At 36.8% G+C, this 19,020-nt stretch overlaps 1 protein-coding gene across 1 annotated transcript; it reads right to left on the bottom strand.

The window, feature by feature from the left end:
* Positions 1–10,764: 10,764 nt before the first annotated feature.
* Positions 10,765–14,549, bottom strand: LOC119418885 (glutamic acid-rich protein). Its single transcript, XM_037686178.1, has 3 exons — positions 14,340–14,549; positions 10,902–11,569; positions 10,765–10,773 (listed from the first exon to the last, which is right to left on the bottom strand). The coding sequence occupies exons 1-3, from the start codon at positions 14,389–14,391 to the stop codon at positions 10,765–10,767; spliced, it is 729 nt and encodes a 242-aa protein (XP_037542106.1). The 5' UTR covers positions 14,392–14,549.
* Between the last annotated feature and the right edge of the window lie 4,471 nt (positions 14,550–19,020).

Below are 19,020 nucleotides of genomic sequence, written 5' to 3'. Positions count from 1 at the left end.
AGTCAAACAAGGACCAGGTCAGGATGTGGACTTCATGGTTTCCCACAGTCTCTGACTCGATGCTTCATCTGCAGCATGAGCTGAGCTCGTCTTCATTTTCTTGGATCTCAGTCAGCTCTTCTTCCTCTCTGCTTCACAAACTGTTCTTGCTTGTAGACCAGTTCATCTTCTTGTTTGCCAACAAACAGAACAGTAGAATTATTTTGTGCTTTCTGACTCTATCTTTGGGTTTACAAGCCACTAATTGTGACACTATTTCACTGCAGGCTGTCTTCACTCAGGTCCAGTACACCTGGAGGACCTGAAACCAGAGGAGATCCACAGCCTGAAAGATGGGACATTTAGCAAGGCTGAGATTTTTAATGAACATATAATGCAAGAACTTATCTATATTTACACTGAAAAGAAAAACACCAAATATGTAAAATAGTTTGATAAAAGGTGTGATAGTTGAACGCTGTGCTGTCTGTTTCATTCTATGAACTCATTGTGAATTTTTCCTAAAACTCACTCTTTAAATGACAATAAAATTATTTAAAAAGAAACTGGCTCAGTTGATGTTCACCGAGTGTGAAACTAATAAAGTTTTATTTTAATTTAATCCAACAGAGGGCATGAGTGAATTGTTCTGCTGCTGCACAACTGCATACGAGTTAAATCAGCTTTTACAAGTGTAGGAAAACTGAGGGTTACAAGAATTAAACATCAGTCAGACGTCCCAGATTGGATGAACTCTTTAGCACAAAGTAAAGTTCTCGTCTGGGTCCGAGGAGTAAATGAACAATATTAGAAAAAACGGATTTATATTTCAAAAAAGAAAATTAAATTCGAAAAAACACAACAAAAACACAACATTTGAAAAAACGGAATTACAATAAGCCAAAGCAAAAGTGGCCAAAGTGGAAATGGCCGAAGCGGAAGAGGCCGGAATCGCATTTGAAAAAATGGAATTACAATTAATTCAGTTTTTTTTTTATGTAATTCCGGCCAATTCTGCTTTGGCTTATTGTCATTCCTTTGTTTTCAAATATAATTCTGTTTTTTCAAATGTTGTTTTGTTTAAATTTTGTTTTGTTTGTTTGAAATGCAATTCCATTTTTCTCAAATGTGATTCCGGCCACTTCCGCTTTGGCTTAATGTAATTCCATCCATCCATCCATTATCTTTTACCAGCTTATTCCATTTTGGGTCACGGGGGTCACCGGTGCCCATGTCCAGCAATCACTGTACGAGGGGCGGGGTACACCCTGGACGGGTCGCAAGTCCATCACAGGGACACATAGAGACAAACGAGACAAACAACCATTCACTCTCTCACTCACACCTAAGGACAATTTAGAGTTACCAATCAGCCTAACATGCATGTTTTTTTGGTCTGTGGGAGGAAACCGGAGTACCCGGAGAAAACCCACGCATGCACGGAGAGAACATGCAAACTCCACCCAGAAAGGCCCCTGGACCGGGGTTTGAACCAGGGACCTGCTCGCTGAGAGGCAGCAGCTCTACCAGTTGCTCCACCATGCTGCCCCACCTGCAACATATCCAACTAAATTATAAGACAGATTCAATGTCAGCAAATACATGTAAAATGTGTAGTTTCAATAAAAACATAAATGCACTGAAAAAAACGTTGATCTGTTTCTTTTTATATGCAAAGATGAGCTTCTTTTTTTATATTGTATTTTATTTGTCTGCTTCATTTTTTTACATTCTTATGTAAAATATTTTTTGTATTCCATTTGAAAGAAGAAATCTAAATTAAAACCACGCTAAAATATAACTGTTGACATCCTAGCTCAATTCTTTGTCTTACGAATCGAGATAAAAACAATTCAACCAGGTTCTGAAATTATTCAAATTTAACATCAAGTGCAGAAAAACAAAAGTCCAGCATGTCAATATTTACTTGACAAAACAAAGTCAAAAAGAAAAGCTGCGAGTACTAAGTGCATTTATTATATTATTATTATTTTTTTTTTTTTCTGGGTTGCCAGACAGCCTCTTGTCTCTTAAACGGAAATGGCACCGGGGCACAGTTGCATCTGAATGAACTAAACAACCTAAAATGTATTAATACTCCACAGGAATTAAAAAATCACCTCATTCCAGTGCATAATGGATGGGTGATGATTGGGCTTGCTTTGCAGGATTAGGATCTGGGCACCTTGTAGTCAGTGAATCAACCATAAACTCCTGTAGACCAAAGTATTCTGAAGTCAAATGTGACGCCAGCAGTCAGACAACTGAAGAATGGTCCAAATTAGTTCATGCAAAATAAAAAGGAGCCCAAACAAATTTACAACTGAACAATTATGGTGCTACAATCATACAAAATCCAGACCTCAGTGAAATGATGGTGGGACCTTAAAAGAGCTGTGCAAAAACAAATGCTCACAAACGTCAATGAAATGGAGCAATGTTGTAAAGAACATGGGGCCAAAATCCCTCCAGAACCATGTGACACACGGATAAAGTCGTACAAAAACAAACTACTGTCTTTTTCACTGCTAAAAGGAGGATATGCAAAATGTTGAATCATGAGGATTGATTTATTTTACACATGGCTTTTCTAGTTTTGTGTTATTTAATACATGATGGAAATTGTTCTGTGTTTTTGTATTATGTTGTGATTCATAAACACTAGAACTGAAAAAGGGTTGAATCCTTTATTTCCCATGATTGTATATTTGTGTTGATTTTATTTTCCAAGGCTTCACATTTTGGATTTTTAAACAATTACATTTTTAGACCATAATTTTAAATTAATATTTTTATAACATTCAATGTTTCATTGCAAAAACAAACTAGGTTTGATTTCATTTAGACTATAAGCCTGGACCTGAACAGATCTGTACTGTAGTATTAAAGTTAATCATTAATCAAGTTCAAGTAAATATCACAAAAATATATATGAATGCACTCCAAGTAAAAACTGCTGCAGCTGCAAGATTCCAACACAATAAAAGCTGGAGCTGCGCTGTTTCCACTTTAAATTAATTTTCATGCGTCTTTAGAAGCGGTCTTCATATTCAGAGCTACGCTGGTTTCTCTCCTGTGTGGCTTCTAATGTGCACGTTTAAATGTGCCCTGTGGCTAAATCTGTGTTCACAAACATGACAAGCAAAAGGTTTCTTTCCCGTGTGGACTCTCATGTGCGTGGTTACATCTGCTTTTCGACAAGACCTGTATTCACAAACATCACAAGAAAACTGTTTCTGTCCTGTGTGGATTTTCATGTGTCTGTTTAAATTAGCTTTATCGCTAAACCTTCGTTCACACACATCACAAGCAAACGGTTTCTGTCCTGTGTGGATTCTCATGTGCGTCTTCAAATTTGTCTTCCGACTAAAGTTTTGTCCACAAACATCACACCCAAACGGCTTCTGTCCTGTGTGGATTCTCATGTGTCGGTCTAAATCGGTCTTTTGGTTAAACTTTTGCCCACAAACACTGCAAGGTCTCTGTCCTATGTGGATTAATACGTGGGAGTTTAACTCGTCTTCTTGGCTAAATCGGTGTCCACATATGTCACAACTGAACAGTTTCTGTCCTGTGTGGATTGTCACGTGTCGATTGAAATTAGCTTTGTCGCTAAACCTTCGCCCACAAAAATAACAACTAAACGGTTTCTGTCCTGTGTGGATTCTTGTGTGTCTGTTTAAATTAGTTTTTCTGTTAAAAACTCTCCCACAGTCGTCACAACTAAATGTTTTCTGTTTTGTTTGGCCTTCCTTCTGTGACTCCACATCTTCATTCACGCCAACACACTTCGTATTAGCCAAACCGTTTAAAGACCATATTCCTAAGTGGCAGGTCATGTGTCTCTGAAGGGACTGGCTGTGGGGAAATTGTTCACCACACTCAGAGCAGCTAAAAGTGTTTACATCTGACTCGGAAGCCCAGCTCTCCTTCCAGTCTTTGTCACTATCGTCAGATTTTGATCCAGAGTCTGACAAGTGTTTCAGCTGAGAGTCTGGATTGGTTCCATCCTCTTCCTCATCCTCTTCCATATCCTCACTGACTTCGGTCTCTGAAGAATTTGAAAAGTCTTCATAAGTCTTTAGATCTGGGTTCCAAACAATTTCTGCTCCCTCACGGTCCTCTCCACCATTTCCTGCTTCTATCTGATCATCTGAGCTGCTGCCAGGAAAATCTGTGACTTCCATTTGATGCTGATGAAGATGTGAGGGCAGCGGTTGCTCTTCGTCATCCTCAGTCTTTACAGAAACTGGAGGGAAGGTAAACCTCGTGGCATCAGTCTCATTCTTCACCTTGAGCTGCTCTGTCTCCAGACTGGTCCACAGTTCCTCCTCCTCCTTTATGTTGAGGGGCTCTGAGTTCTGCTGGTCCGCATCAGAACTCTGTTCTTCAGGAGCTTCTTCTTTAATCACCAACTGCTGGGCGTCTTCAGGAACCACTGAAACACATGAAAATGAAGGTTTACCTTTAGATTCACACATACAGTGATGAGAAGAACATCCGTCTTATTTCAGCTATAAAGTTTTATGTAACGTGACAAAAATACTTTCTCAGAAACTTTATGACTGCAGCAATGGAGGCAGCTCAGTTTAAGACAGCATTTTGATTTGGGCTTCATTTGTTTTTATGAATAATACGGTAGAATCTGCTGGTGTCTTACTTTTTACTTGAGGTTAGGACTTCTGATTTGAACTGACATATTCTAATATCCGATCGTAGCTACAGAAAAAAAGAATATAGCACTAAAAGATATTCATCTCAACTGTTCAGACCAGGGGTCCAGCCCTTGGAGTGATTCTGTAAAACCCATGAGTGCAAATTAAAATAGCATCATTTTGGCCCACAGATTTAATCAGTTAATGTAGATCTTCTACCAATTTAATGGTGATACTTATATTACAAACTTTTGGTTATAATAATCCTAATTTTCATGGTGCAAAGCATCACGAACCTTTACTGATTTCTACAAAAAAATAGACTTTCGGATAATCAATCATAAAAATTTTAAGCATAGCAAGTGTTCTCAAAGAAAAAAATGTTGTCAATTTAATAATCTACAGAGGGAAATTTGACATTTTTAAAGAAATATTGTGGTATAATATACATACAAGATGTCCTTCTGTGAATCTGTTTTGGCGACTGCCAGCTATTTGATTTTTACCATACCATACCACTTTATTTATAAAGCACTTAAAACAGCTACAAAGCCAACCAAAGTGCTGTACAGACAAAACAACAGGTAACACACAAAGCAAAATACAAAATGAGGTAAATCAGAATATAGACAAAAAACGATGCAGATAATGACGACAAACCAGTGTAGAGCATACAGGATCAAAACACAGATCATCTGGTGTTGAAAGCTACTGAATAGTAGTGAGTTTTTTCAGTCCTATGATCACACTTTCGGGCCATCCATGGTCCAAAAGGGTGCTCAACCCACATTTTAGTGACTTTTTAACAAAACAAAGGTATTCATATTTCACATTAAGCTTTTGTTTTTGAAAATAGACTAAAATGAACTTTTCAAGCACAACAAAACAAAAAGCAATATCAGGTTATCAGGTTTGGGGCTGAGATGGAGTAGAGGTAGGGTAGCCGACTCAGGACCCGACAATCCCAGGTTCGATCCCCAGCCATTCCCATGTTGTGGTGTCTCTGAGCAAGACACCTAATCCTTAATTGCTCCCGGGTGCTCAATAGCTGCCCACTGCTCCACCTGGGTGTATCCCAGGTGTGATGGGCTAAATGCAGAGAACTGATTTCTACAATGATGACAACACATAGCACTTACTGTTTATGAGGCTTTTAATGTTTTAGATCTGCAACAATTTAGAACTCCTTCACCCAAATTAGTCAACTTTTGTCCCTTCTTCAAAACATTGTTCATGTTGATGTTTAGCATTAAAAATAAAATATAAAAAGCTGTTTTCAAATATTTTTTGGTGGCCTGTGATTAGCATCCTGACAGTTTAGGCCCACATATGACAAATTGTGGACACGCCTGATTTAGACAGATACAATAACATAAAATACATGTAATAAAACTTTAACTTTATAAACTTCATTGTCATTCAACATTGTACACTGCACCATGCAATTTTGATTAATTTCTCCATATCAGTGTAGGAATACACAATTTACATGAATTGTATAGACTTTGGTGTTTAGCGCAGAAGATGCAACTCTGGTGCAGATACAACAAGTAATGTGCAAATGTTAGCTAAGGTTCCTATATACACTTAGACATGTGATACAGTTATACATGCATGTACAGATATTTAACTATATGTATACATACATACATGCACAATACACACAGCATCCATGCCTGAGTGAATTACCATATAGGTCTACTGCTTATTTGAGGTAAGTTTTTTTTTTTTTTACTGAGGTATGTCTGTGTAATTATTCAGCTTACCCCCACCACAGATAATATTTTAACTACCAGTACTACACCTTAGATAATGAGAAGTTGAATCAGTCAAAAAATACACTAGCATCAGCAGATAAAAACAAAAATCACTTTTTCAAACTTTAATGTGATAATGTAAATGGTTATAGGATTAATCTTTCAACAACTTTTCACCTCTATTGTTATCTTTGTACATTGTGCATCTGGCTCCAAACATATTAAGCTGGAAGCTTCTAAATGCTAAACAATATTAAAAACAGAAGACATCAAACCCCATGAAAGGAATGAGAACATGAAAGACTGTGAGGGAGTTAGCAGCCGTGATGCTAACAGCCTTTATTTGTGTGGTACTTTGGGTTTTCGTGTGTTTACTGTTAAAAAGAAATGGGAAACAGTTCATGATTAATTAACAGAAAAGCTCTAACACCTGATATCTTTAGCCTGTGACCCGCTGTTTCACAGGTTAGCAAGCTAAGCTACAAACACAAGCGGCTAGTGGCTACACGTCTGAGAAGCTAAACCCGTTAGCAGCCTGAAAACAGGAAATAAAACTGTAACTAACATCACCACATTGACATTAAGTATAAAAATATACTAACCTACTATGTGCAGTTGATAGTCGGGGTTGAAACTAGCATTCGGGAGTATTCTGTCGCTCATTTTCTTCAAAGACGACACTTACTGCTCATAAATCTGCAGCTGTTCGTTCAACAATCCACAATATTTCGTTCACAGATGCATTCAGTCAGTGTTCGAGCTGTTGTCTTCACACCTCTGGTAGATGGTGTCAAGCAACATCGTCCTTTAACAGCAAGCGAGTCGATAAAAGCCCAGAGACTACAAGTAATAAACGACCCGCACAGACCGGCGGAGCCTACTGACAGCGAGACGTCAACAGGTCCGCCATGTTGGAAGGTGCTACTCGGTTCAGATCAGTAAAGCGTCCAGGTCACCGAAGGAGCTGCAAGACGTACATTTGACAAATAAAAAATATAACTTTATTTAGGAGTTTATGTAGTAAAACAATTCTTTTTTTTGTTGTTGCCATTTTTAGAAGCTTATAGTTAAGCAATAAACCACTAAAATGCTCAAAATAAAGGTGTCTGTGCTAGGCTCATAAAAAAACTACTTACTTCACAATTAAATGTTTTTAGATGCATCTGAAATATCCTGACAAAGCTTCATTATTTAGCATAGATTTGTTTGTTTTTTTAACTATGCTAGTTACAGATTAGGATAAAATAATATAATAAATTGGAAGTTATTCTGTATATTGTTTTACATGGATTTTTTCATAACAATTTCTACTTTACTTTGGTTCAATCTACTCCATATTTACTTTATTATATTTTTTAGGGGGAAAAAAATCGAAACTATAATTGTAGAAAGAAAGAAAAAAAAACATTGGGACAAGTAATTATATAAAAAAATTTGAAATCTGCATATTTAATGGTTTGCTTTGATATTTCCTTCTTGCTTTAAATATTAAAAAAAGCTTTAAGAATTACTTTAAGTACAACAGTATTTTAAAGTATTACAAAATACTATAATCAAAAATGTAATGGTTATATATGCTGTAAGAAAAATAATCAAATTGAAAAAAAAAAAAATGACCTAAATTTCTGGATTACAAATCATGAAGATCTTTAACCTGCTTTTTCCTTTTCAGGTCACAGGGGTCACTGGTGCCCATATCCAGCTATCACTGTGTGAGAGGCGGGGGGACCGCCTGGACAGGTCTCCAGTCCATCACAGAGATACAAACGAGAAAAACAACCATTCACTCTCTCACTCACACCTAGGGACAATTTAGAATTACCAATCAGCCCAACATGCATGTTTTTGGTCTGTGGGAGGAAAACCAGATTACCTGGAGAAAACCCACGCATGTACAGAAAGAACATGCAAACTTCACCCAGAATGTCCTCCGGGTATATAAAATATATCATTTGAGTGTAAATAGTTCCTGCATAAGTGCAGGAATTTAGTGTGACAGGACCTTAAGATTAAGCACCTGATTCATCACCAATCAGTACGTTTTATACAAACTTTCCACATTCAGCGACACATCTGTACGCTGACCATAAGATGATTAACTTCCTGAAATAACTTTAAAAGTATCAGGACATATGAGTAAAATAAGATGCGTCAATTATATTGTTCCTACCTCCTAAATGAGTCTATGTTGCTGATTCATTATAACTTTCAAAAATGTAAGACATTAGGTTAAACAGTAAAAATCCAACAGGAAAGACTCAAACTCCTCTCCTTGAAGAGCACTCTGTTGTCAAACACAACCAAACATCCCTTTATGAAGCATGAACGCCAAAGTGGGAGCTTCTGCATGATTATAACTTTTATTAAAAAAAAAAAATCAAAACTACAAACAGAAACAAATGCACATATTCTACCTTACACTTGACTTTCTCTTAACAACTATATGTGGGGTTTTTTTGGAAAATAAAAAAACATACAGTACATGTCAAATACAGTATGTAATGTCATCAAGTTGATTTATAAAAAGAAATACCAGTATACAACAAACTTGGCAATATTTGCTATTCATTTATTAATTTGAAAATAAAATATATTAAAAAAAAAGTTCATCAATATAGAAAATAAACTTGACAGGGTAAACTGAAAATAAAATAACACTCGCGTATATTTAATCTGTTAAGACATTAGAACTAGAATATTTTCTTAAATGCTATGAAAATGTTTGAATTTAATTTTTTTACAGCTTAAATGTTTGAAACATTTCATATTTAGCTGCAGCAGCACAGTACCCATTCAACTCATATTCAGTTAGAAAGCAAACCTGGAACTTTTAGTTGTACTAATAGAAGTTTGCAATGAATTTTGATAAATGTTTTTAAGAATAAAATAGGAATTCCAGAAAAAATAACTAAGAATTGACATAATAATTAATATTATATGGTGTTCCTCAGAGTTCAGTCTTAGGTCCTATTCTGTTCCTTTTCTACATAAGCCCCCTTGGAAAGATTATCACTAGCTTCAATAATGTGTCTTACCATTTGTATGCTGATGATATTCAACTGCACTTTTCCTTCAGTGATTCAGAATTACACTGTGGATGAGTGGTTAGAGCAGTCGTCCTCCAATGCAAGAGTTGTGGGTTCAGTTCCATCAGCAGTCACATGCTGAAGTGTCCCTGGGCAAGACACTGAACCCCTCATTGCCTCCGATATGTGTCCCATCAGTGTGTGAATGTGATAAAGCTCTGATTATTCTTTGTACAGATAGAGTGCTGTATGAATGGGTAAATGAGGACACAGATTGTGTTGTAAAGAGTTTTGAGTATCTTGATAAGATAGAAAGGTGCTATATAATGTGCAGTCCATTTTACATTTCTGCTAAATCTTTGTCCACAAACATCACAACTAAATGGTTATGTTGTTGTGTGGCTTTTCATGTGTGTGTCCAAGTTTGTCTTTCGCCTACATTTGAGTCCACAGACATTACAAACAAAACGTTTCTGCCCTGTGTGGATTTCCATATGTCTGTTTAAAGGTGACTTTTGGGTAAATCTTTGGTCACAGACATCACAAACATATGGCTTCTGACCCAGGTGGATTCTTAAGTGAGCGTTTAAATATGTCTTTCGACTAAATCCTTTTCCACAGAAATCGCAACTAAACGGTTTTTGGCCAGTGTGCCTCATCATGTGCGTGTTTAAATCTTGCTTTCGGCTAAAAGTGGTTTCACATATATCACAACTAAAAGGTTTCTGCCCTGCATGGATTTTGAGGTGTATGTTTAAATTTGATTTTTGACTAAATTTTTGTCCACAAACATCACAACCAAACTGTTTCAGTCCAGTGTGGACTCTCATGTGTGTGTTTAAATTTGCCTTTTGACTAAATTTTCTATCACAAACATCACAACCAAATTGCTTCTGTCCTGTGTGGACTCTCATGTGTGTGTTTAAATTTGCCTTTTGACTAAATCTTCGTCCACAAACATCACAACCAAACTGCTTCTGTCCTGTGTGGACTCTCATGTGTGTCTTCAAATTTGACTTTTGACTAAACCTTTGGTCACAAAGATTACAACCAAACAATTTTTGTCCTGTGTGGACTCCCATGTGTGTGTTTAGATTAGACTTTTGACTAAATCTCTGCCCACAAAGATCACAACCAAACGGTTTCTGCCCTGTGTGGATTCTTATGTGTATGTTTAGATTTGACTTTGTAATAAATCTTTGTTCACAAAAATCACAGCCAAAAGGTTTCTGCTCAATGTGGCATTGCATGTGTGAGTTTAAATCTTGCTTTAGGCTAAATATGTGGCCACAAACATCACAACCAAACAAATTTGGTCTGGTGTGAACCTCTGTGTGTTTGTTTAGATCACTTTCGCTGGTAAAGCGTTCCCCAACATCATCACAGATAAATGATTTCAGTCCTTTTTGGATTTTTCTATCAGAGTCTATATTTTGCTCCTCTGTAATTTGTGTCTTGTTACTCAAACAGCTTGAAGACATTACTTGTGAATGGCAGGTCATGTGTCTCTGAAGGGACTGGCTGTGGGTAAATTGTTCACCACACTCAGAGCAGCTAAAAGTGTTTACACCAGACTCAGAAGCCCAGCTCTCCTTCCAGTCTTTGTCATTATCGTCAGATTTTGATCCAGAGTCTGACAAGTGTTTCAGCTGAGAGTCTGGATTGATTCCATCCTCTTCCTCTTCATCATCCACACTGTCATCATCAGTCCACGAAGAGTTGGAATCCTCTTCATAAGTCTTAAGATCTGGACCCCAGTTTATATACGGTCCTTCACAGTCTTCTCCATCAGTTACTGCCTCCATCTGATCATCTGAGCTGATGGTTGGAAATTCTTGAACATCAACTTGGTGCTGATGAAGCTGCGAGGGCACCGGTTGCTCTTCCTCATCCTCATTCTTTATAGTAACTGGAGTGAAGGGAAACCTGGTGGCATCAGTCTCATTCTTCGCATTGAGCTGCTCCCCCTCCAGACCGGTCCACAGATCCTCCTCTTCCTCCTTTATGGTGAGGTGCAGTGGGTCCAGCTGGTCCACATGAGAACTCTGCTCTTCAGGAGCTTCTTCTTTAATCATCATCAACTCCTGAGCACTCTGCTGTTCAGGAGCTTCCTCTTTAATCACTAGCATCTCCTGAGCATCTTCAGGGACCACTGAAACACACAAGAACTATGTTGAGTTGATATTTGGTTTCACACAAACAGCGAGACTCTCTCAATAGAACCAACTTTAAAAGCAAAAACTTGAAGTCATCATATTTTGTACGACTCAGTCTGTCTTTGTGAAGGAAATCTGGTCCATTCTTCTTCACAACATTGCTTCAGTTCTTTTAGATTTGCAGCATTTGTTTATATGCAGCTCTCATAAGGTACTACTACATGTTAACTGAGTTGAGGTCAAGACTTATCTTTAGTCATTTGATTTAAGTGAATAGGCAGAAATGCAGAGTCAGAAATCCTGCGTTAAGGTACTGAGTCGATAACCAGTTTTGTAATGCCACGAAGCATGAGTCTTTATTGTTGGGGTTCAAGCTTAAAGAAACCCTGTGGAAGTTTACCTTGTTTCCTAAAATGGAGTGCATATTTTTTTATCATATCCCGATACATGAGACCTAGAATTAAGAGTGTGGGTTTTTTTCACCATGACTCTACATCACTCATGTTACTGCCGAGTTTATAAATAAAAATGTACCCTCTTGAAACTAAAATCAATATAGTACAGACATTCTTAAAACTGGATCTCAGAAGATGGAAAACCATATGCAGTCATTAGCAGGTTTCTTGTTAAAACAAATGAAGTCTATTGCAAAAAAATCTTTTGGTTTTATAACACTTTAGCTTTAAGAACACTGTCTAAACTTATTTGTGGACAAAAGAAAATGATCCAGTTGTTAAAACAGAATAAGATTCAGACATGTAGGTTTTAGGACAAAATAATGCAGGTATTTCAAATGTTTGACCATTCCACCCAGCTTGACTAAAACCCCAGTTCCAGGTTTTAAAAAACTCTACCCAACCCCAACAGCATGATGCTCCCACCACTATGTTTCACTGTGGCTATGCTGTTCTTAAATATGATGATTTACAGTCTTGGTCCTGCACCAAACATTTATTTTGGAATTGTGGTAAAAAATGTAAACTTTGATTTCATCAGACAATAAAACATTTTGATACTAGCTTTTGGGAGACTTGATATTTTATTATTATTATATTTTTTTGTTCAGTATTCAGCTGGGCTTTAACTTTTTTATCTTTGTAAGAAGAGAAGGTTTCCCCTATCCTATAGTACAAACGGACTAAATGCGTGGGCAGCTAAACTTTACTTTGACAAGTATGATCCCAAGAACACAAGAAGAATGAAAGCAGTGATTAAATCCAAATCTACTTAACAAAAGTGTTAAAAGGTGTTTACATTTTTGCAACCAACTTTTGTTTTATTTTTTTTTGCATTGCACAAGACGATGTACTCAGTGATGTCTAAATTAGGCTTTCCTGAAAAGCTTGTTTTGTTTTTAAGGGTACCTAATAAAGTTAAGTCTGGCCCTATGGACATTCAAGAAATAAAACAAACAAAAACAAAAGTAGAAATGTTTCATCTTTCATCTGAAAGACTTCCTCAGTCTGAGGTGCTGTATTCAGCTCAGTCTTATAAATAGCACCTTCGTGTAGTGGATCAACCAGTTTTGCTGCTGACAACCAAAACCAGCTGCTCACATGGTCAAGAAGGACCATCAGCCTAACGATGGATCATTAGCACACTGATGGCTGTTTACTATTCACAGAGGGCTGAGTGATACTAGCAATAACAGAATTGTAAGAGGGGGACAGTTGAACCCGGAGGCCTCCACCCCTGTTTAATGATGGACGATTTCTTTTCACAAAGATGGCCTCCTTTACTCCTCTCTCAAACCATCGTTCCTCTATGAACGATGGTTTGAGAGAGGAGTAAAGGAGAAAATTATCTCGATATTTTTACAATATCAATGCAAACTCCACCCAGAAAGCTCCCAAGCCGGGGTTCAATCCATCAATAACTTTTTTCTTCAGAGGCTGCCACAGCGAGCTAACTCACACAAAACACTTGGCTATTGTTTAATGTAGGATGCCCTTCCTGTTGCAACCACAGACCACCAAGCTACCACAGCCCACATGTTTGGAGCAGAGGGCTGCCATTTTGGGCCCACGGAGAGTAGTTAAGAGCCTTGCTCAAAGGCACACACAGTGGGAAAATGAGGATAGAGACAGATGTGGGTGCTTCACCTTTCCCCACTCACATTGTGATGTAACGGTCAGGGGATTGGAACAGGCAACCTCCCAACCACAGGCTCACCTTCTCTAATCTCAACACCACTCCCCAAAATAATAGTTGATCACTTGTAAAATTTAAATTTCAAATAGAGTTCACATAAAACACATGCAGTAAAAACACTTAGATGACTGCCAACATTGATATTATGGTACTATTGTTAATCTCGTAATAACACATACCAACTTCAACAATACTAAAATCATTTTTCAATCTATGTGATCAGCCTTTCAAGAACTTGTCACCTCTGTTTCCATTGCTGTATGTTGCACTTCAGGTCTAAACAGAACAAAGATGAGTGGGCAGCACTGATACTGACATCCTTCAGCTGAGTGGCAGATTGGGTTTTTAACTGTTTACAATGAAAAAGTAAAAAAAAAAAAAAGTCAGTGACTACTAAAATAGCACAAACATCTGCTGTTTCTAGGCTGTGACCCTTCATGTTGAACGGTTAGCAAGCTAAGCTACAAACAGAACAGAACCAGCTTTTGTGCTACACGTTTGAGTAAAAAGTTAAATACTTTAGCTAGCTGTAAAACATAACTATATGCAAACTAACGTTATTACACTTGACAGTAGCAGAGAATAAGAATATAGCATGAATAAAGATATACAAACCGTGCATCTGATAGCTTGGGCTGAAACAAGCGTTTAAGGGTCGCTCGCTCATTTTCTTCTAAACGTTGCACTTCCTGTTCGTAATCTTCGCCAATTTCTTCAAAAATATTGAATATTTCTTCACTGCTACAACCAGGTGGTGTTCGACCTCATGTCCTGACGATTTTATTAGCTTTTTGTCCTTCCACGTTTTCCGCTAACAGTTACTGCTGAGCCTAAAAATAAAAAATAAAAAAATAAATAAGAAGGACGTCCTTTCTTCTTCTTCGCCTATTTGATTTGGCGGTAGACAGACAATGTTTTAAAGCCTTACCGCCACCTGCTGGTTAGGAGTGTGAACTGGAATGGCTGGAAAAAAAAGAATAAATAAATACAGTAAATACAATAAGAATAAATAAATAAATAAAATCTCATATTCTTTCAAACAAACGAGTCTGTTTCAGTTATCGTAATAAAATGTTGAGGCTCAATGGGATTAACCTGTATAAATAAAGGTTGAATGAAACACGTTAGTCCATTCAGAGGTTGAATTCTCTTGTAACAATTCAATAGGGTCAAATCTTACTTTTATTTTAGTGAGACTGTTAATCAGATGACTTCTTTCATGTCTGTATTTCTGGCAGGTCAGTAACACATGGTCTCATTTTCTCCACAGTAGTCACATTTATATATTATGCTTCCCTATTAAATTATATTTTATTCTTTCTGTTCTATTCATTTCTATTATATTATGAATAATCTTCTGTTCAAGCACATTTGTCCAAATCTGAGATGTGATATGACTGTTCCCTCTCGCCTGTTTCTTTCTGCTCATCTCATTTCGTCTGCTTTTCATTGAATTATGTAAAACTATCAAACTTTTCTTTCTTCTTCCCTTTTTTTTTGTCATTTGTCCTTCATTCTCTGTTTTATGATGCTTTTCATTTTTGTTCAACTGAATTTTAAACCTATTTCAACTGAGATGTTTTTGGTGGCCTCCTTTGCAACGTTATCACCTATTTCATTTCCTCTTATATGAGCTTTATCCATCCATTCTTTCAACCTTTATTTATACAGGTTAGTCCCATTCAGCCTCAAGGACTCATTCATAAGAGAGACCTGAACCCATCATCTTAATTCTGTATATTGTTGCTGTATATTTCCATCAATATGTCTGGTCTGCTCTCTGAAGAACTTTTTTTTTTTTTTTTACTAATTAATGATGAACTAGAATCTGAACATAGAGTATTATTGATGTAAGTGGTTGATTATCTTCAATCCATTGAACAGCCAGTATTAATGCCTCCATTTCTCCTGTAACAGGACGTCCTGCGATGGGACAAGTCTATTAGCAGTGACACGTCAACAGGCCCACCATTTTGGGATGGGAGACACAGGCCACTAAAACCATTCACTCCACAGAGCTGCTATTTAACATGATTACAAATGAATTAAGGATTACAATTCACATAAATAAGTACTTCATGAAAGTATTGGAATCTATGAAACACTTTTTTAGTTCTCAGTGGCTTTAAAGTTTCATAATTGAACAATAACCACATAAAATAAAAAATCAAATAAAATCTCTGGGTTATTAAAAATGTAAAAACATGCTTTTAAAAATAAACAAACGCAACATTTAAAACTTGCTATCAATCAACCTTTATTTATACAGGTAAATCCCATTGAGCCTCGAGGACTCATTTACAAGAGAGACCTGATTTCAACAAAGAAAGATGACAACAATGGACAACAGCAACAACAATAAACAATTACAAAAAATCATAATACAGTTTTTTTTTTTTGTTTGTTTGTTTTTTTACAAATAGGATGGCTAAAAGGAAAAGGTAACAAAAAAACAAAAAACAAAAAAAAAACAGCTAGATTCTAAGGCGAATGTAGAAAACTAAAAACAGGAACATGTCAGCATTGGTCCCTGCCAGGAGTCCAACAGATGTTTGAAGCCACTTAGAGAGGTCAAGGTCGAGAGCTTCAAATCTTTTTGTAAGATATTCCAGGAAACAGGAGCGGAGTAGGAGAAGGCCCTTTTGCCAAGTTCAGTCCTCATTGAGGGAACACTGCAGGTAATAATGTCCTGAGAGCGCACGCTGTAACTGCACTCACGCAGAGACATGTAGGAGGAGATGTATGAAGGCAACAGACCAAGAAGTGATTTAAAGATGAAAATGTACCAGTGGGAAAAGTTAATTATGTCCAGTTAACCAGTGAATACAGGGTGCAGTGGTGGGTACGATAATCACAGCCAGTTATGAATCTTAGTGCACCATGATAGACAGCATCCAACATCTGCAAGGTTCTTGTAGGAGCGTTCATGTAAATAATGTCACCGTAATCAATGGAGGGAAGGAAAGTCACAGATACAAGGCGTTTTCTAGCATTCAGGGTTAGACAGGATTTGTTTCTATATTTAGCACAAATACCTACTTTAACTACATATTTTTGTGAAAGAATAGAATAAAACACGAATGTTTCACATTTATTTTTTGGTCTATTTGATAAATAAAACATTATATAAATATATTAAAACTATAACATTGAAATAAATCAAAACAAACAATCTCAATTTTTATTGTTTGTACATTTTTATTGGTAATAATGCAAAAAAATTGTGATAGTGTGTGTGAACTGTCCTCTCTCAAACCTTCGTTCCTCTCTATCCAGGATGTGCACATCTTCATCCCTGAAAGAGTGACCGCTGGCCTGGAGATGAGTGTAGACCGCAGAGTCCTGGCCTGATGATGTTGATCTTCTGTGATGGGCCATCCTTTTGGCCAGTGGCTGTTTTGTTTCCCTGATGTAAGACTGATCACCCTCCTGACACTGAACAGCTTACACAATATTACTCTGTTTGCACCGGGGGACTGGATCTTTGGGATAGACCAGTTTTTGCCATAATGTATTTTGGAGTTTGAAAACCACTGGGACGTTATGTTTAGAAAATAAAAATTTCAGTTTCTCTGAAAATCCCGCAACATACGGAATGACCACTCGTTTAGATCTGGGTTCCTCCTTTTCCTTTTATTATTATTATTATTGTTGTTATTATATATTTTTTTATTATTATTATTATTAGTAGTAGTACTATTTGTAGTGGTAGTAGCATTGTTGTTGATGGTGTTGGTGTTATTTATAATATGAAGGTTGATGATCATTTATGGCCAGCAGAGGGCAGTAGTTGTTTATTTTCATCCATCCACAGTGTGAGAGGCCGGGGACACCTTGGACAGGTCTCAGTCCATCACAGTAGTTGTTTATGTTGTAGAATACAAACAAACAAACAATATTTTCAAGACTTTACTCGTGTGTATTGATTTCTCTTTTCTTTTTATTTGTTTCGAAGAAGAAAATGGCAAAGCTGTTTTCACAGTACATGAAAAATATTAACACATTTGTGTTTTATAATAGAAAATAATCAGATGCTGTTGTTGGCGTTGAAAAGAAATGATGTGACAGAGAAAACAGTCCTTCATTTTTGACTCCAAAAGGAAAAGTCCCTGAAAAGTTCGTCTGCAGAAGCTGTGTTATGTTACCATGTGACGCCTCAACGCTCTCAAACAATGAGCAGCGTTGAGGAAGAAGCCAAAAAAGTTTAATCTGGTCCTCTGGACATTCAAAAAACAAGAAAACAAACAAAAAAAAAACATAGCAAAAAAATGTAGAGACATTTTGTCTCTCATCCAAGAGACTTCCTGGATTTTTCTACCTGGATTATTGAGCATGTAATAATAATAATAATAATGTCATCACAATGTCAGCACTGTATGTTTCCATACAATGGCGAAATTAGTCTCTGCATTTAACCCATCCACCACCAGGTGGTGCATGTATCAGGATATTGTGGAAGAAGGCCCACCTGTTAAAACATTAGCCACGTGGGTACAAAGTGCATTCCTAAGAAAAGGCTGAAAAGTGTTTTGTTGGCACAGACTGAAACAGACTCAACAACGAATGTCTTTCCAAATACGTTTCTCTTTTGAGCTACAGAAAAACAAGTGAGACAAGAATTCACTCTCAGGCACAATTTATCGTGACAAATGTTTTTGTTCTGTGGGAGGAAAATGGAGAAAAAACATGCATGCATAGAGAGAGCATGCATACTCTACCCAGAGAGGTCCCAGTCAGGGAGGCCTAATGCCTCTGGTTTCCATAAAGCCATTATTTATGTTTTTTTTTTTTTTTGGCTGCTGATCAGAATTTTAAACGACAATGTAAAACACTGCTAAGAAAAGAAATCTAAAAAAAAACACACAAAAAAAAACAATATGTCAAAATTCTTCCCACTAAAGCAATAAGGAATTATTACATTTCCAAACATAAAAACAAACAAACTTAATAAACATTTTAAACCAACAAACAAAATCAAAGCATATTTATTAAACTTGTTTTGGTATTTACATCCATCTGGTTAAAACTAAAGCCTTATTCAGCAAAAATAAATAAATAACATGAACTACGCATTAATTAAAATTCTCTTTTTTGTATAAAAGTGAGTTGTTGTTTTTTTAGACAATATTAAACAAAACAAAAACATTATAAATGGATGGATGGATACAGATTAAGATACAGAATATGAAAGACATGCCACACACACCACCTACTACCACTCGTCTTTTGCGTCGTTGTGCGGAGCTGCGCAAGTCAAGTAGGTATCTCTGCAGCCCAAGTCAAGTAGGTATCTCTG

This window comes from Nematolebias whitei, chromosome 13, assembly GCF_014905685.2.
Source record: "Nematolebias whitei isolate Nwh7 chromosome 13, NemWhi1, whole genome shotgun sequence".
Classification (NCBI taxonomy): domain Eukaryota; kingdom Metazoa; phylum Chordata; class Actinopteri; order Cyprinodontiformes; family Rivulidae; genus Nematolebias; species Nematolebias whitei.
This window is presented reverse-complemented; position numbering and strand designations above follow the sequence as displayed.

Bases quoted from the DNA above. Each gene is read 5' to 3' on its own strand.
- LOC119418885 (XM_037686178.1), bottom strand. From the start codon at position 14,391: ATGAGCGAGCGACCCTTAAACGCTTGTTTCAGCCCAAGCTATCAGATG. The intron at 11,570-14,339 runs GTTTGTATATCT...TGTGTGTTTCAG, and splicing joins CCCAAGCTATCAGATGCACG to TGGTCCCTGAAGATGCTCAG.